Source organism: Capricornis sumatraensis, chromosome 2, assembly GCF_032405125.1.
Source record: "Capricornis sumatraensis isolate serow.1 chromosome 2, serow.2, whole genome shotgun sequence".
Classification (NCBI taxonomy): Eukaryota; Metazoa; Chordata; class Mammalia; order Artiodactyla; family Bovidae; genus Capricornis; species Capricornis sumatraensis.
In genome coordinates, this window is record NC_091070.1 from 158357564 (window position 1) to 158375305 (window position 17742).

General features: G+C 36.6%; 1 protein-coding gene across 1 annotated transcript in view; it reads left to right on the plus strand.

The window, feature by feature from the left end:
• Positions 1-17742, plus strand: part of COL24A1 (collagen type XXIV alpha 1 chain) — a 378135-nt gene that overhangs the window by 56737 nt on the left and 303656 nt on the right. The window contains exons 5-6 of the mRNA XM_068961180.1: positions 7494-7547; positions 10818-10871. Coding sequence (XP_068817281.1) covers positions 7494-7547; positions 10818-10871 — 108 coding nt within the window. The remainder of the gene's footprint in view (positions 1-7493; positions 7548-10817; positions 10872-17742) is intronic.

Genomic DNA, 17742 nt, shown 5'->3' on the forward strand with positions numbered 1-17742 from the left:
ACAATGAGTCAACTCTTCGCATGAGGTGGCCAAAGTACTGGAGTTTCAGCTTTAGCATCATTCCTTCCAAAGAAATCCCAGGGTTGATCTCCTTGCAGTCCAAGGGACTCTCAAGAGTCTTCTCCAACACCACAGTTCAAAACCATCAATTCCTCGGCACCCAGCTTTCTTCATAGTCCAACTCTCACATCCATACATGACTAGTGGAAAAACCATAGCCATATGGCCAGTCCCTGGTGGCTCAGAGGTTAAAACATCTGCCTGTAATGCAGGAGACCTGGGCATGACTAGACATACCTTTGTTGGCAAAGTAATATCTCTGCTTTTCAATATACTATCTATATCTAGGTTGGTCATAACTTTCCTTCCAAGGAGTAAGCGTCTTTTAATTTCAAGGCAGCACTCACCATCTGCAGTGATTTTGGAGCCCCCAAAAATAAAGTCTGACACTGTTTCCACTATTTCCCTATTTATTTCCCATGGAGTGATGGGACCAGATGCCATGATCTTCGTTTTCTGAATGTTGAACTTTAAGCCAACTTCTTCATTCTCCTTTTTCACTTTCATCAAGAGGCTTTTTAGTTCCTCCTCACTTTCTGCCATAAGGGTGGTGTCATCTGCATAACTGAGGTTATTGATATTTCTCCCGGCAATCTTGATTCCAGCTTGTGTTCTTCCAGTCCAGCGTTTCTCATGATGTACTCTGCATATAAGTTAAATAAGCAGGGTGACAATATACAGCCTTGATGTACACCTTTTCCTATTTGGAACCAGTCTGTTGTTCCATGTCCAGTTCTAACTGTTGCTTCCTAACCTGCATACAGATTTCTCAAGAGGCAGGTCAGGTGATCTGGTATTCCCAGCTCTTTCAGAATTTTCCACAGTTTATTGTGATCCACACAGTTAAAGGCTTTGGCATAGTCAATAAAGCAGAAATAGATGTTTTTCTGGAACTCTTTTGTTTTTTCCATAATCCATCGGATGTTGGCAATTTGATCTCTGGTTCCTCTGCCTTTTCTAAAACCAACTTGAACATCTGGAAGTTCACGGTTCACGTATTGCTGAAGCCTGGCTTGGAGAATTTTGAGCATTACTTTACTAGTGTGTGAGATGAGTGCAATTGTGCAGTAGTTTGAGCATTCTTTGGGATTGCCTTTCTTTTGGATTGGAATGAAAACTGACCTTTTCCAGTCCTGTGGCCACTGCTGAGTTTTCCAAATTTGCTGGCATATTGAGTGAAGCACTTTCACAGCATCATCTTTCAGGATTTGAAATAGCTCCACTGGAATTCCATCACCTCCACTAGCTTTGTTCATAGTGATGCTTTCTAAGGCCCACTTGACTTCACATTCCAGGATGTCTGGCTCTAGGTAAGTGTGAGTGATCACACTGTCGTGATTATCTGGGTCATGATCTTTTTTGTACAGTTCTTCTGTGTATTCTTGCCACCTCTTCTTAATATCTTCTGCTTCTGTTAGGTCCATACCATTTCTGTCCTTTATCAAGCCCATCTTTGCATGAAATGTTCCCTTGGTATCTCTAATTTTCTTGAAGAGATCTCTAGTCTTTCCCATTATGTTGTTTTCCTCTATTTCTTTGCATTGATCACTGAGGAAGACTTTCTTATCTCCTTGCTATTCTTTGGAACTCTGCATTCAGATGCTTATATCTTTCCTTTTCTCCTTGGCTTTTTGCTTCTCTTCTTTTGACAGCTATTTGTAAGGCCTCCCCAGACAGCCATTTTGCTTTTTTGCATTTCTTTTCCATGGGGATGGTCTTGATCCCTGTTTCCTGTACAATGTCACGATCCTCTGTCCATAGTTCATCAGGCACTCCGTCTATCAGATCTACACGTGGACATCACCAGACATTCAACACCAAAATCAGACTGATTATATTCTTTGCAGCCAAAGATGGAGAAGCTCTATACAGTCAGCAAAAACAAGACCGGGAGCTGACTGTGGCTCAGATCATGAACTCCTTATTGCCAAATTCAGACTTAAATTGAAGAAAGTGGGGAAAACCACTAGACCATTCAGATATGACTGAAATGGTCATACAGTGGAAGTGAGAAATAGATTTAAGGGACTAGATCTGATAGACAGAGTGCCTGATGAACTGAACACATCAAAAGACAAAACAAGACAAAATCAGTTTAAGTCATGAATTTAATGTGAGATATGTCATCGTGATTGTTTTCTCTTACATTTACCCACTCTGGGTAGGGTTAGAGTAAGTGGAGTTTATATTTAAGATTTTCCAGGTAAACTATGACAGAGAAAGAAACAGGCAGTGGTGTTACTTATGTATGCAAGGAATTAATTTGAGTATAAGACACTGAAATTTAGGCTTTTTAGAGATGGAAAGTGAGGCCACATAGGGGATGAGAGTGAAAATGTAGTGGGAGTACATATTAGTTGTTCCAGTGGGTCAAATCATTGCTAAAGTTATAAGGGCTTAGAGTGAGCTATAAAGAAAAGGTGTTATTACAGAGCATAGGCTTAAAATTGAGATTATAGAGCTTATGTAGTTATTGCTAACATTAAAGCCAAGAATATTCAAGTGGTGCTACCTCAGGATCATGTCATTTAATGTTTTCTTTATGATACTCTCCCAATTTAGCTTATTCATACTCTGAAATTTTACACTCCAAATTATTTTCAGTATTTCTGCTTCATCAGTAATTCACTCAAGTGTTCTCTGCTTTTCAAGATGGCCATAATTGTAAACATTTTTACAATGTTTGTGTTTACCTTGTGTTACAAAAATTGTAAACATTTTTAAATGATTGTATTTACTACTGTTATTTTTAATACTAGTAAACACTATTCTGACATCTTTATGGGCCTAATATCTTAGTTTGATTATTTAATTTATAAACATTATTTTTAGTTCCCAGGAGTTTGTGAAAAGCCAATCAAGTGTGGCTAGAAGTGTTTCAGGAATTGTAGAATAAATACAAAATGAGAGGAAATAAGAAATTTTGGAGTGTTTCCCTTAAATGCAGAAAAGTATGTCCTTCTTCCTTGACATTTCAGACAAAATTTGCATGTTCAATAATTTCTTTCTTATGCATTTTATACTAGGATCAGTGCACAACTGGCCAGGTTAAAAACATTTTCTTCATGCTGACTTAAATTTCTGGTTCTAGAAAGTGTCTTTGTGTGTCAGTAAAAGAGCTTTGACATATCTCTTTAAATATGCTGCCAAGATGTATAAAGCTTACGAATAAGAAAACAGTTTGTTTTTACATCTGGTTTTTATTGCTTAATTGATTACTTTCTTCCACTTTTCAGTGTTTTTTTAATTGGAAGATGAAATGTCAGATTAGAAGATGATGTCAAGAAAGTTGAAAGATAATTATATTAAGGAAGTTGGTATATAATAGAAAATTCAGGGCTTACCTGATAGCCCAGTTGGTAAAGAATCCACCTGCAGTGCAGGAGACCCCGGTTTGATTCCTGTGTTGAGAAGATCCGCTAGAGAAGGGATAGGCCACCAACTCCAGTATTCTTGGGCTTTCCTGGTGGCTCAGCTTGTAAAGAATCTGCCTGCAATGAGGGAGACCTGGGTTCGATCCCTGGGTTAGGAAGATCCCCTGGAGAAGGGAAAGGCTACCCACTCCAGTATTCTGGCCTGGAGAATTCCTTGGACTGTATAGTCCATGGGGTCACAAAGAATCAGACACAACTGAGTGACTTTCACTCTCAGAAAATTCAGATTGGACCTAAAAATAAGAGTTTTTAGTGTTAGAATTAAATGTAGGAACATTGGCCATAGAAAGTTTTATTCAAATTTCTCAAGGACTGTCATTTAAGTTCTTTTTAAATTTTTTGTAAATATTGCCTCAAATCAATTAGTTAGGCTTTATAATAGAAAATTAAAATGTGTAAAAAAAAATCAATACAATTTTACTTTAACAGATATTGTGATAATGAGAAAGAAAATTGACCCAATTTATTGATACTTTTGTAGACAGTCTTAATTCAGTTAATATTTTTGTACTTTTGTACCTTATTGCTTTATCTATAAAGGGATTGACTAGATAAACTCTAAAATTTCATGAGTTCTAAGCTTCTTTTTTTTAGATGAAGAGTTCAGTTCTTAAATACTAAGAAAACCCTAAAGCCATTTCTGAGGTCCTATAATTTTGTAACCAGTGATCTAAAATTTTGTTAGTGGTAGAAGTAGTGATTAGCTATGAAAGGGAATAGGGCAGACTGGAAAACAACTTTTTCCTTAAACTTTTTTTTTTTTTTTTTTGATGCTTAAATGAAAATATTTTACGCTTTTTGGACACTTCTGCCAATGAAGACTTGTTTCTAATCTGTAAAATGAAAGAACTGATTGGAGAACATGAAGGCCTTTTTGTCTTCCTTTTGTTAGTTTGAGTGCTATTTGAAAGCATTCCTCCCTTATCCACTCCCCGCCTCTAACTTTGAGCTGTAGGCCTCACATTTTATTTCAATGAGAAATTAGAAGCAGTCAGATGAGAATTAGCTCTGACATTTTTTCCCATTACCAAGGCTAGTGACCTAGCATTTGTACCCATATATTCTACCTTTAGAATTGTTGTTTGAACTGGATTAATTGTCCCTACTGAAATGTCTCTGCTTGGACCCTGGATCTGTGAGGCATACTCAAGAGAAGTACTTATTTCTCCCAACTTATGCTCAACTTTCCTCTTTCCTAGATCATTCCCATCAACAAAATAGCTTGATATACTAGTTTCCGTGTTAAAAAATTTTGAAAGCCTAAGGCTTCCCTTCGAACTCACATCTTTCTCACAAAATAACGTGTACTCGCCTTTTTTCTCTACTTGTCTTATTAGTCAAAGCTCCTGTCTTACCAGCCATGACTTTCACATATTCTTGACCACTCCACAGCCTTCTTAATGATTAACTCTCACATCCGTACATGACTACTGAATAAACCATAGCTTTGGCTAAACAGACCTTTGTCAGCAACATAATGTCTCTGCTTTTGAATACTCTGTCTAGGTTTGTCATAGCTTTTCTTCCAAGGAGAAAGTGTCCTTTAATTTCATGGCTGCAGTCACCCTCTACCGTGATTTTGGAGCCCAAGAAAATACTTTGTCACTGTTCCCATTTTTTCCCCGTCTATTTGCTGTGAAGTGATGGGACTGGATGCTGTGATCTTCACTTTTTGAATGTTGAGTTTTAAGCTAGCTTTTTCACTCTCCTCTTTCACTATGGTTTCACATACTATTTATATTCTGGTGACTTTTGATTTCCAGACTCAGCATCCAACAGTACACACAGCATCTCCACTTGGAAATCCAAGAGACACCTTGCTTTTAACATGTCCAAGAGAGAACTACAGCTGATATCCAGTCCTACTCTTCTCCGTGATCTTTTCCATTAGTCATTTTCCCATTGTATATGGACTAGATGACATCTGTCTCTTTCACTTCCCATCCTGGGAAAAAAAATTCTGTCAGCTCTGCCTTCAATATGTGTTTTGAATTTGCAACTCCCATAATGTCTCTTCAACACTATAGCCAATGGTATATCAGAAGATAGATCTGAGTAAAAGCCAAGCCACAAATAAGGCCTACTCATTCCTTTTGTGTTCCAGCCCCATTTGTCTCTCTGAAATACACACCTCCCTCTCTCCCCTTTGCTCCTGTTACATTGGGTAGCCTGCTGTTTTTCAGGTAAATCTCAGGCCATTTGCACATACTCTTTTCCTCTGCTGGGGATGCTTTTCATGATCTTCCTCCAGATATATTTACAACTCCCTCCCTTACGTCTTTCAATTCTCTGGTCAGATACCCTTCTTGGGGATGGTTCTGCCCACTGTACACAAGAAGGGAGCCCTCAAAGCCCCTGCTGGTCACAGTTCCCTTCTCCAGCTCCTGCTTTCTCTCTGATGCTTATCTATACAAGAAACTGTATTTTAAACATTTCTTTTATAGATATTTGTTTATTTATTTATTTTTTTTTCTCACAGTGTAGTGTCAACCTAAAGAGGACAGATAATTTACCTGTTTTGTTCAGGAAGTTGTTCAGTAAATATCCGTGGAGTGAAAGAAAAAAAAAAATCCCTGAATATGTGAAGGAAGACATAACAGTTTCCCTGTTTCCCATGGGGTGGAAATAAAATTTAGGAATGGAAAATTATCTATTGTTAGCTGAGAATGGTAGTGAAGACAAAATTTGAATGATAATCTCAATTCTGTATTTTATGAAGAGTGAAATAGAAAAGGAAATATTTTTCCTAGTATGTAATAGTCAAATAGGACTGAGCAACTAAACAATGATGAATAATAAAAAAAAGTTGATTTTACTATTGTACCCCAAATTTTAGATTGGAATATGAAGTTATATTTCGATTGGAATACGAAGTTATATTTCTCTTGAAATATAAAAGATTTCCAGAGTATGAAAAATATCTGTTTTATAAAAATAAAAAGAACTTTGCCAGCTAGAGGGTTTTTTTTTTTTTTTTGGTTTATTTTTTATTGTAAAAGTAATGCATGTACTTTGGGCTTCTCAGGTGTTTCAGTGGTAAAGAATCCACCTGCCAATGCAGGAGCCACAGGGAAAGATCCCCTGGAGGGAAAAATGGCAACCCGCTCCAATATTCTTGCCTCTAAAATTCTATGGACAGAGGAGTGTGGCAGGCCACAGTCCATGGGGTTGCAAAGAATAGGACACAACTTGAGTATGCACACAATGCACGGTACATTGCAAGATTTTGGAGAATATTTAAACTTGGAATGATGTCTTGAAATTTGGAAAATTAGTATAAGCAGTTTTTTTCCCACTAAAAATAACATTTCCCCATGCTAAAAATTATAACTCAATATGTCACAAAGGCCATAAAGAAAGCTGAGCACTGAAGAGTTGATGCTTTTGAACTGTGGAGTTGGAGAAGACTCTTGAGAGTCCCTTGGACTGCAAGAAGATTGAGCCAATCAATCCTAAAGGAAATCAGTCCTGAATATTCATTGGAAGGACTAATGATGAAACCTGATGCAAAAAGCTGACTCATTTGAAAAGACCCTGATGCTGGGAAAGATTGACGGCAAGAGAATGGGATGACAGAGGATGAGATGGTTGGATGGCATCACTGACTCGATGGACATGAGTTTGAGCAAGCTCCGGGAGTTAGTGATGGACAGGGAGGGCTGGCATGCTGTGGTCCATGGGGTCACAAAGAGTCAGATATGACTGAGTGACTGAACTGAACTGATGTCACAATATGTAGTTCTCATAAAGAAATGTTTCAATGATTAGAAAAATTAGCTATATCTGGGAAATTTCTAGGAATTTTCTCAACATTTAAAATTAAGGTTAAATGAAATATACATTAAAAAGATAAGTAATCTATACTCATCTTAATTTAAAATATGTAATTGTATTCAATACCATACAAACTATATATAGTGCATGACATTACATACAACTGAGGAAGTATGATATATGTAATTTATGTTTCATCAAGTGTTTTATAACTATTTTATTTAGGGCCCTAAAGGAGATCCAGGTTTTTCCCCAGATCAAGCTCTTTCTGGAGAAAAGGTAATTACTTGTCCATGAAATAAAATCTTGTTGATATATCTTAAGCATTTAAAAATAACTTTTACTTTTTAAAAAATACAGATTTTACTTGATTTCAAAGTGTGCAATAACTATTGGATTTTAATGAAGAAATATTTGAAGAATCAAGTAAATGGTGTCATCAGCCTAACATATCAGTTAAAATTATATAATTAATCTTACTGAATGTCCATTCTGGCATGCTCTTGTGCTTCCTGCCAACTAGGAACAGATGGGGCAAAAAATTAAAACAAGATGTTTTTGGTCCTAACCTCAAGAATGTGGCTGTTAGTATGGATGGTATTATAAATTTTAATGCCATTTTACACCTTCTTTAGAATGGTTATATGTACTTTATCTTGTTTAAGTCTCACAGTAACAGTGACGGAGGCTGTCGTCATTATTTTTTTTTTCAGTTAAGAAAGAGGATTTATAGAATTTAAATAGTTAGCGAGTGGAAGAATTAATGATATATCTTAAATTTCTAACCTTCAATACAGTATGCTTTTCATTTTTTAATGCTCTTAAACACACACACATATTCCTTTAGGTAAAAAGAAACTAATATTTCAAAGTAACAATAGCAACAAAAATCTGTTTTAGGAGGAAGATACTGTTTTCCTGTGAGAATGAATACAAGTTGAGTATTTAGGAATATATCTGGGAAGCTTTATTTAGTCATGCACTTGATGAATGTGATACAGTTATAGAATGTTTTGTTTATGTGGTATACATTCACAAACTTTTAAAATCCTTGAATAATTTTTGTGGTTCTTGGGTTTTAATCTGATCTTTTAATTGGTTTACAGAAACTCTTGTAAATTTAAGAAAAATTACCTCACATTAATGGACATTATACTAACGAATTATCAAGTTTAATCTAGAGTTGTAAGAATTTCATTGCTGTAATGGAACTGAGTTCACTGACTAAATAAGTTAGAAAAGGAATGGAAGATTATTTTTTTTAAAAAAATAATATTTTATTTATTTATTTGGCTGCACCAAGTCTTATTTGGAGCACATGGGATCTTTTGTTGCAGCATGCGGGATCTAGTTCCCCGACCAGGGATCGAACCTGGGCCTCCTGCCCTGGGAGCACAGAGTCTTAGCCACTGGACCACTAGGGAAGTCCTGGAAGTTTATTATTAAAAACAGTATCTTCATTCATCCCTTAATTATGAGGAAGAAAATTCTTCAATCTGAGAAATATAGATGCCATGTCTAAAAATGTGTAAATATGAGATATTTGATTTCTTAAAATTAAGAAACTAGACATCCACTCTCTTTTGGTGAGTGCATTAAACAATCTCCCCAAATTAAGCATTCAGATTTTATCAAATGCTTATTTTTAACATTCGCTTGTGGCCTCTCTGTATAAAATATAGGGTGGTTCAGTGTATGTACAGTTTCTGTACAAAATATAGGATGATTCAGCCTGTGAGTTGAGACTAGGGAGTATGTCAGTCTTCTTTTTTTTAGTTTTTGAGTTACTCATGTACAAACAGTACTATATAGGAAAAATGTCATAAGATTTAAGACTTCATGTTTTCATTAAGGTTTAAGTGAAATCCAACTTTCAAAATAAAAGATATTTCTAAATTGGTAAAATTTTAAAATTTTTCTTAGAAATCATATTTATATAAAGTTAGGTTCAGTTATATTGAGGAAGCAGGATATTTATACATATACAATATGAATTCAAATAAAATATGAACATTAAATTGGTGTGAGTATAGGGGGACTGGGACCCAATTGAATTTTATCTTTAAACATTTAGCTATTTTTATAATAAATAGTCAATGATGAAACAATATAAGCAATGCCGAGTCTAGTCCTTCAGCATGCAATATCCAGTAAGTAACACCTCTCATAGAACACACATACATATTTAATTCCTTGTGGGACCTTAGTGGCAAACAAATTAGTTTAAATAGTGGCAGCTTTTCCTTTCCCATAAGACAAATGTGATATTATTCTTATTCTCAGCTTTCAGATGGAGGAATTTTGAAGGGAAATCAACTGATCTACCCTTGACCAGAGCTAGTCGGGGATGAGCCTCCAGTCTTCTGTTTCCTAACATAGCTCTCTTTTCCTTCTATCAGAGTAATAAATATAAAAAATATATGTATAAACCCATCACGCCATAACAAATGGATGCCATGTTAATAAAACATTGAACAAGAACATAAAATATTAGAACAAATGGAAAAACACTTGATAGTTAATAATCAGAAACATTCTTTTCTGTTTATTTAACTTGATGACATTAAAGTAGTTAATGCAGTGAAACATTTATGTACTATGAATAGTCATTATGGAATTTATTTAGGATTATTAACTAAGTATTCCTTTCCTTTCAAACAACATACTTTTTTTCCACGCACAATAAATTTGTTACAGCAGAAAGAGGGAAAGGAACAGCGGTAAAGAAAAAGCGTACCTTAAGTTAACTGGTTTAAGATTTTACCCCCATTCCTTTTTGATATGTTTTGTCCTTGTCATTCACACATCATCTGCTGTGTCATTGTCACCTCTACCCACTACAGACACTCCTTGCCCCTCACTGGTGTAATTCCTCCTCCTACCCTGCTCTGCAAGCCCTCATCAAATCTGGGGGAAGGGATGGGGACAGAAGGCCCTAATTTGTTAAGTTGAAGTCTGTGGACCAGCACAGTCGTCCCCAAAATTTTCGCTGCAGTTACTCTGGTTACTACAGTGGAAGGCACCAGGGCAGCCCTGGAAGGGGAAGTGCCCCTTTCCCTGCTCCAGAGTCCTAGTCCTGGACCAGGGAAAGAACCTAGTCCTGCTCCCCATCCCCCAGCTGTTCATTGATGTTCCACGTGGGAGTCCCACCAACCTGTGAGTCGTCACCTAAAAAAGGCAGACCTGAGCCCTCTGCAGCTGTATTATAAAGTGCTGGTAGGATTTTTAAATAGATTTCTTTACATTTTTAAAGCATGGCAAGCCTCGGAAAAGGTGGAAATTTGGGAAGTAAGGGTGTTTCTAGAGAAAAGAACATCAGAGAAAAAGCAGCAGGGCCACGGACAGGATGACGTACTGTCCAGGTAATCAGTACTGAAAGATATAAGGGTTGGGAACCTCAGGAAGTTCTCAGAAAGCAGGTGGAACTTGAGCCAGATTGAGGGGATCAGTAAATAAGATCTTGACAGCCAAGATGAACTCCTACAGCGTGGGAATCATACTTTTCAGTTTTTTCATAATATTAAACCTCCATTTGTGTTTTGTCCTTAGGGTGATCCAGGACTTTCTGGATTAATGGGGCCCCCTGGTATGCAAGGTGTGAAGGTAAGATGTAGTTTTATTTTGACATGTGTGGGTACCATGTGGATCTGGGAGTTCTCCAACTCCTAAGATCTCATTCTGAAGTTAAGCCCAAAGTCAATGTTTTAAATTCCTTTTCTCAGCAATAGGAATTAGGATGCTGTCTTAATCCAAGAAAGTGGTGCCCACCAATGACAGTCTTAAGAAAATATAAGAAAACCCTTCTGATAACAAAAGGGACAAAATTCATATGCAGAAAAAAGTCACTGATAGAATATTGAAGCTTTTCTCTGTTTTTACAATTATATTAGGGCAGTAATCTACTTCTGAAACATTAAAGTCACTTTGTGACTTTTATATGTTCAAAGTGAGGTACCCTTGGATATAGGTAAGATATTTGACTTTTTTATTAAAGAGTTTCTCCTTTTATTAGGAACTAATAACCTCTGCCATGACGTATATACAAACGTGAAGCCTGAAGCTTAAGTAGAGTAGAAGTGAGAGCTGGGGATAGGTAGTAAAAAATAGTAGTCATGTGCATATGAGTAGGCTTTTTCTGAAGTAAAACGAAATAGTAACACTGCTGCTATAATTATTTTTATAAAATATGGTATGCAGTTTCATAAATTAACACAAGTATAAATTCTCCTCTATATAGTCAGCTTGTCTTTTTCCCAAACACTGAGTTCTTGGTTTTCTGCAGGGGATAAAGAAGATACAAAATTTTTGTCTAAGGTAGTAAAGGCACCAGAATATTGGAGAACAGTATTTGAGTTCATGTAAATGTCTGTTGTTCAGTCGCCAAGTTGTGTCCAACTTTTTGTGACCCCATGGACTACAGCATGTCAGATTTCCCTGTCCCTCAGCATCCCCCAGAGTTTGCTCGAGTTCATGTCCATTGAGTTGGTGATGCCATCCAACCATCTCATCCTCTATTGTCCACTTCTTCTACCTTCAGTCTTGCCCAGCATCAGGGTTTTTCCAATGAGTCAGCTGTTTGCAGCAGGTGGCCAAAGTATTAGAGCTTCAGCATCCGTCCTTCCAAAGAGTGTCCAGGGTTGATTTCCTTTAGGATTGGTCGGTTTGATCTCCTTGCTTTCCAAGGGACTCTCGAGTCTTCTCCAGCACCAGGTCAAAAGCATCAATTCTTCAGTGCTCAGCTTTTTTTTTATAGTCCAACTCTCCCATACATGACTACTGGAAAGACCATAGCCTTGACTATACGGTAAAGTGATGACTTTGCTTCTTAACACACTATCTAGGTTTGTCATAACGTTCCTGCCAAGAAGCAATTATCTTCTAATTTCATGGCTGCAGTCACCATCTGCAGTGATTTTAGAGCCCAAGAAGAGGAAATCTGTTGCTGCTTCCACCTTTTCCCCCTCTTTTTGCCATGAAGTGATGGGACTAAATGCCATGATCTTAGTTTTTTAATACTGAGTTTTAAACTGGCTTTTTAACTCTTCTCCTTCACCCTCATCAAGAGGCTCTTTATTTCCTCTTTGCTTTCTCCCATGAGATTGGTATCATCTGTAGATGTCTAAATACATTTAGTATGTATTTATGTATTTAGACACCTATCATCATGTAGATCTCTAAATGTATTTAATAATGAACTGTGTTGGTGTCTTATCCTGTGTTGGTGTATCATATCCCTTTCCTCTTGGGAGATTTGGATTGAAGATGGTATTCTAGGTCTGGTTTAGATCCCCTCTTCCATTTTCTAGGTTTCATCAACCTTGGGCAGGTTACTTAACCTTTCTAGGCCTTAGTTGCCTTATCTGTAAAATGTGAAGATAATACTACCTACTTCATAGGGAGTTGTTGGGAACATGAAATGGGATAATACAGTGTCAGAAAAACAGCAAGCTGTTAATATATCTTAACCATAAGCCGTTTTTCTGGATTTGAAAGGCATACTGACCCCATTTGCTTCCCTCCTAATTGTAAATTGATTAAAAGCATTTTGATCTCTTAGAGTATCTTTCCTTCCATGATCATACCACACCATTATTCTTATGGCTTTTAGACTAGTCTTCATCCTAGATAGTTCTTGAAATCTGACAAGTAGTTTGAGGTTATTGGTTGCTTCCATGAAACTGCAACGTGATCATTTCTACTGAAATTGATCTTATTATACAGTTGGGAGTCTGTTTGATTAACGCTACTTAGTATGCCTTTGACTGCTGAGTAGACCCCTGAGGAAACTGTACTGATGCATAACATCAAAGAAAATCTTATGGAAATTACCGTACTAATTTTACTTACTGTTAAATATACAGTTATTGCATCCTGACAATGACATTGTATATGAGACAAAGTAAACTAATTGTTATTTTCCAAGGTTAATAATGCCTGTGGTTCATGAAATTAGCGTTCCAGAAAGTGAAAAACTATTGATAAAGGGTAAGTAGTTACTATGTAGAGGAGTGTACAAAGAAATACTATATAGAGAAATTTTTAAAAGACTGATTTTAACTGTTAGAGCAGATTATCACTTTTAACTCTGAAGTTTTACTTAAAGCAGAAGATACTATCTTCCAAAGACTTATGCACATATTATGAGTCTTGGCTCATCAGTATTTTAAAATATTAAGAATATGTAACTTTTGGTCTGTATAAGTCTAGTAAAGTGAGATAGTGTGAAGTTAAATTGGATCATGGATTACATATCTTTCACAGACTTCTTTTCTCTTATACAGTTTGTTCAAACTTTAAAAATCTAGCTTGTAATGTTAATTAATAGAAATAGACACTGTAGAAGTTTAGTATCTTGCTATGTTATCAGTTACTAAATTTTCTCTAGAGAAGGTTTAGTTGAAAATATTTAGAAACCAAATTACTTTGTGATAAATGAAGCATCCATAGTTCACTATGTTTTGACAGTAGTTCTAAACAGTGTTGAAATACTTGAGATGATTTTGTAGTTTTTCTGAGAATGCATCCCCTCTCTTCAGAGTATGCCTAATAATGGAAACTGTATACAGACTTTTAAAAAAACAAGTATGCCAGGAAAGGGACATAAGTACTCAATCTAAACCTAAACTAATTCTCCACATAGCAGGCTTGGAACAAGTTTCCATCACACTTTCTATGTGCATGCCTTACTTTAATAGGAATGTGTGATAGAAATACATTCACAGTGAGCTTGGTAGACTGTTCTTGTGGTTTGTATGAAGTAGGAAAGGACCAGACTGAATATTGGGTAGAACATTTAGGTAGGTTATGAGCTGCTTTATGGAATTTACTAATTTGAGTTCATTTTTTTAACGACCTAAGTCATTCTCAGAATTACTTCCTGCAAATAGGATCCATGCTGGGAGAACCTAGAATAACAGTTCATATTTGTTATAACCCAGAATTCCTATTCCTTCATCCTTTCAGTTCTACTGCTAAAAGGCCACAATAATTCTTAAGGTCAAGACAGGAACTTAAGTTATTCATTCTGTGTAAATTTAACCTAAGCCTAGAGAGGAGAAGGAAATGGCAACCCACTCCAGTGTTCTTGCCTGGAGAATCCCAGGGACGGCGGAGCCTGGTGGACTGCTGTCTATGGGGTCACACAGAGCCAGACACGACTGAAGTGACTTAGCAGCAGCAGCAGCAGAGAGGTTAAGAGAATTAATTGTTCAGGGTGACTCAGGATGATAGCAGGATTGAGAGATAAAACTTACTAATACTGAATTCATTGTGCTTTTAACAGTCTATGCTTATTATGAAAGATGAATAAAGTACTTGGGTTTTGATTAGTATGAAGTTTATTACATATTTTATCAAACTATTTTTGAATTATAATTATTATTGTAAATATTAATAGCTCCTTTATTATGTGTAGTGTAGACTTATCTGCTGAATCTTCTTTTTATCTTAAAAACAACACACATTGAGACAGACACTATGTTCAGTATTCATAAATAAGTTAATTGAGTTATAAAATGGTTAAGTCATTTATTCAAGGCCATATGACTACTAATTGACAGGACTCAAATCCAAGTCATGACTTTTCTCTTAATAACTTCAAATACTATTTCCCCATTAATATTATTCATTATACCAATATTTGTTATATGTGTGTTTCACTACTTTTGTCTCAAGCAAAGTAAAATTTTGTTTTTCCTGAAAGCCAAGGAAACAAATATATTTTTTGGTTAACAAATAATAATGAGTTAATTATTCCTTTTCTCTAGAAGTATCTGAAAATATTTCAATCCTTCAAGTAATCTTTGAAGTACCTGCAAGAAAATTGTGTGTAGAAATATACACAGCTCATGAAAATTTGAGATAGAAGATTAGCATAAGATGTTCTGAAAACTAGAAATAATATTGAGACAGAAATAACAAAGCAAGTAAATCAGCAGCAATTTTTCTTCACTCTACTGGAGATTTTTTGGGTTGGTTTCTGCCTTTTCTGCTTTTATCTCTCACCCCTTGACCTTTTATAAACCAGTGTTACACCTTGTTTAACAAGCCGTGTGTTTCCCCAGATTGACTGGTTATATTGCTTCAATTTAGCCACCTTAATATAACTCTTATTTTCCTAGGAGCTGAAGTATGTTTTCACTTCCTGCTAAATGTCTAGGCTTGTGCCAAAAAGCAGATAAGTTACATCGAGAGTGCATGGTGGGTTGGATGGAAGACAAGAGTCATAAATCTGAGCTTAGACTCCAGATGAATTTTTAAACTGGATTTTAATATAGCTGATCAGTTGCTACATTAATAGTGGAAGTCTGCTATTTAAAATTGTAAGAACATTACCAGTGATTTCAATTGAAGTCATTTTTCTAGAATCAGGAGGATAAGTCAGATGGGAGCAGTTAAGCACATCTTAACATGAAGGTATAATTCAGAACAATTGTGAAATATGAGGCACACATTTTAAAACAGATTGTTAGGAATAATGTATGGCAGTATTTTTCTGCATGTCCAAAAATTCGACTACTATGTTTGTAGTAATAATTATAAATCAATGTGCATTCTTAGGAATTAGTTAAGTTACAAAAGATCTTTCCATTGCATCTCTCCCTTTCCAAGTTGGAAAGGCTGAGAGAGCTGAAAACATCAAGTGGACTGCATTATGATTTATCAATCACTCAAAACCTATACAGCTTTTCACAATTATTCAAAGCAAGGACAGTACTAAGGAGGTACAACAATACTGAATTTTGATGAGAACAACAATAAAAAGAAAATCCATGCCTGGAGAGAGAAGTAAGGAGAATTCTTATGTTCCATAGCTTATAGATCATCTCATCTGCCCAGTATTCCTGTACAAATCCGCAGTCACATTTTCACTTTGTGTAGCTTAGCACTGAGAGTCTAATAAAAAAGCTGCTGCCTAGGGGCTCTGCTGTCACCACTTTGGGCATCTCCTCTGTGCTGTGTCTTCCCACTAATGGTAGGGGAAGCTGAGAACAAGGCGACACATACTGAACTCCCCTGCAGGCAAGCCCTGGCCTACCAAGTGGTGTAATTTGTGGCACTTCAGAAATGTTCCTTTGCCCAAAGTTATTTCCCTCTTGTGATTGACATTCTAACATTTGTGATAAATTCATTTGGCTCTAAGTATTTCAGTTTCCAGAAAGTTTAAAGAAAAAAAATTCTGTCTTCAAAAAACAACTGTTGTCAGTCATATAGCAGCGTTCTAAGAGTTAGTTTGTCCTACTCTTTTTCTCCATGAGAACTAGTTGAGAAGGACTACAGCTAGACTTGAAGGGGGCTGAAGTAAAAACTGAGTATTAATGAATGGAGGTTGTTGTTGATGTTTAGTCACTAAGTCACGTCTGACTATTTGTGATCCCATGGACTGCAGCCTGTCAGGCTCCTCTGTCTATAGCATTCTCCAGGCAAGAATACTGGAGTGGGTTGCCATTTCCTTCTCCAGGGGATCTTCCTGTCCCAGGGATTGAACCTGAATCTCCTACATTGCAGGCGGATTCTTTACCACTGCGGCATTGTAGGTCAGTATTGTGAGGAGTTTGGGACAGAGGTGGGCAGGAGTCTATTGTGGGCATGAGGGAAGTATGTTCGAAGAAGGAGAGGAGAGAGGTAGATTAGAGAGGTTTGCACAGTCTTCTTCTTATGATTTGTCTCAATCTCCCCACTGTATAATCATAAGGGATTTGATTTAGGTCATACCTGAATGGTCTAGCGGTTGTCCCTACTTTCTTCAATTTAAGTCTGAATTTGGTAATAAGGAGTTCATGATCTGAGCCACAGTCAGCTCCTGCTCTTGTTTTTGTTGACTGTATACAGATTCTCCATCTTTGGCTGCAGAGAATATAATCAATCTGATTTCGGTGTTGACCATCTGGTGATGTCCATGTGTAGAGTCTTCTCTTGTGTTGTTGGAAGAGGGTGTTTGCTATGACCAGTGTGTTTTCTTGGCAAAACTCTATTAGTCTTTGCCATGCTTCATTCTGCATTCCAAGGCCAAATTTGCCTGTTACTCCAGGTGTTTCTTGACTTCCCACTTTTGCATTCCAGTCCCCTGTAATGAAAAGGACATCTTTTTTGGGTGTTATTTCTAAAAGGTCTTGTAGGTCTTCATAAAACCATTCAACTTCAGCTTCTTCAGCATTACTGGTTGGGGCTAGTGAAGTAATGCTCAAAATTCTCCAAGCCAGGCTTCAGCAATATGTGAAGTGTGAACTTCCTGATGTTCAAGCTGGTTTTAGAAAAGGCAGAGGAACCAGAGATCAAATTGCCAACATCCGCTAGATCATGGAAAAAGCAAGAGAGTTCCAGAAAAACATCTATTTCTGCTTTATTGACTATGCCAAAGCCTTTGACTGTGTGGATCACAATAAACTGTGGAAAATTCTGAAAGAGATGGGGATACCAGACCACCTAACCTGCCTCTTGAGAAATCTGTATGCAGGTTAGGAAGCAACAGTTA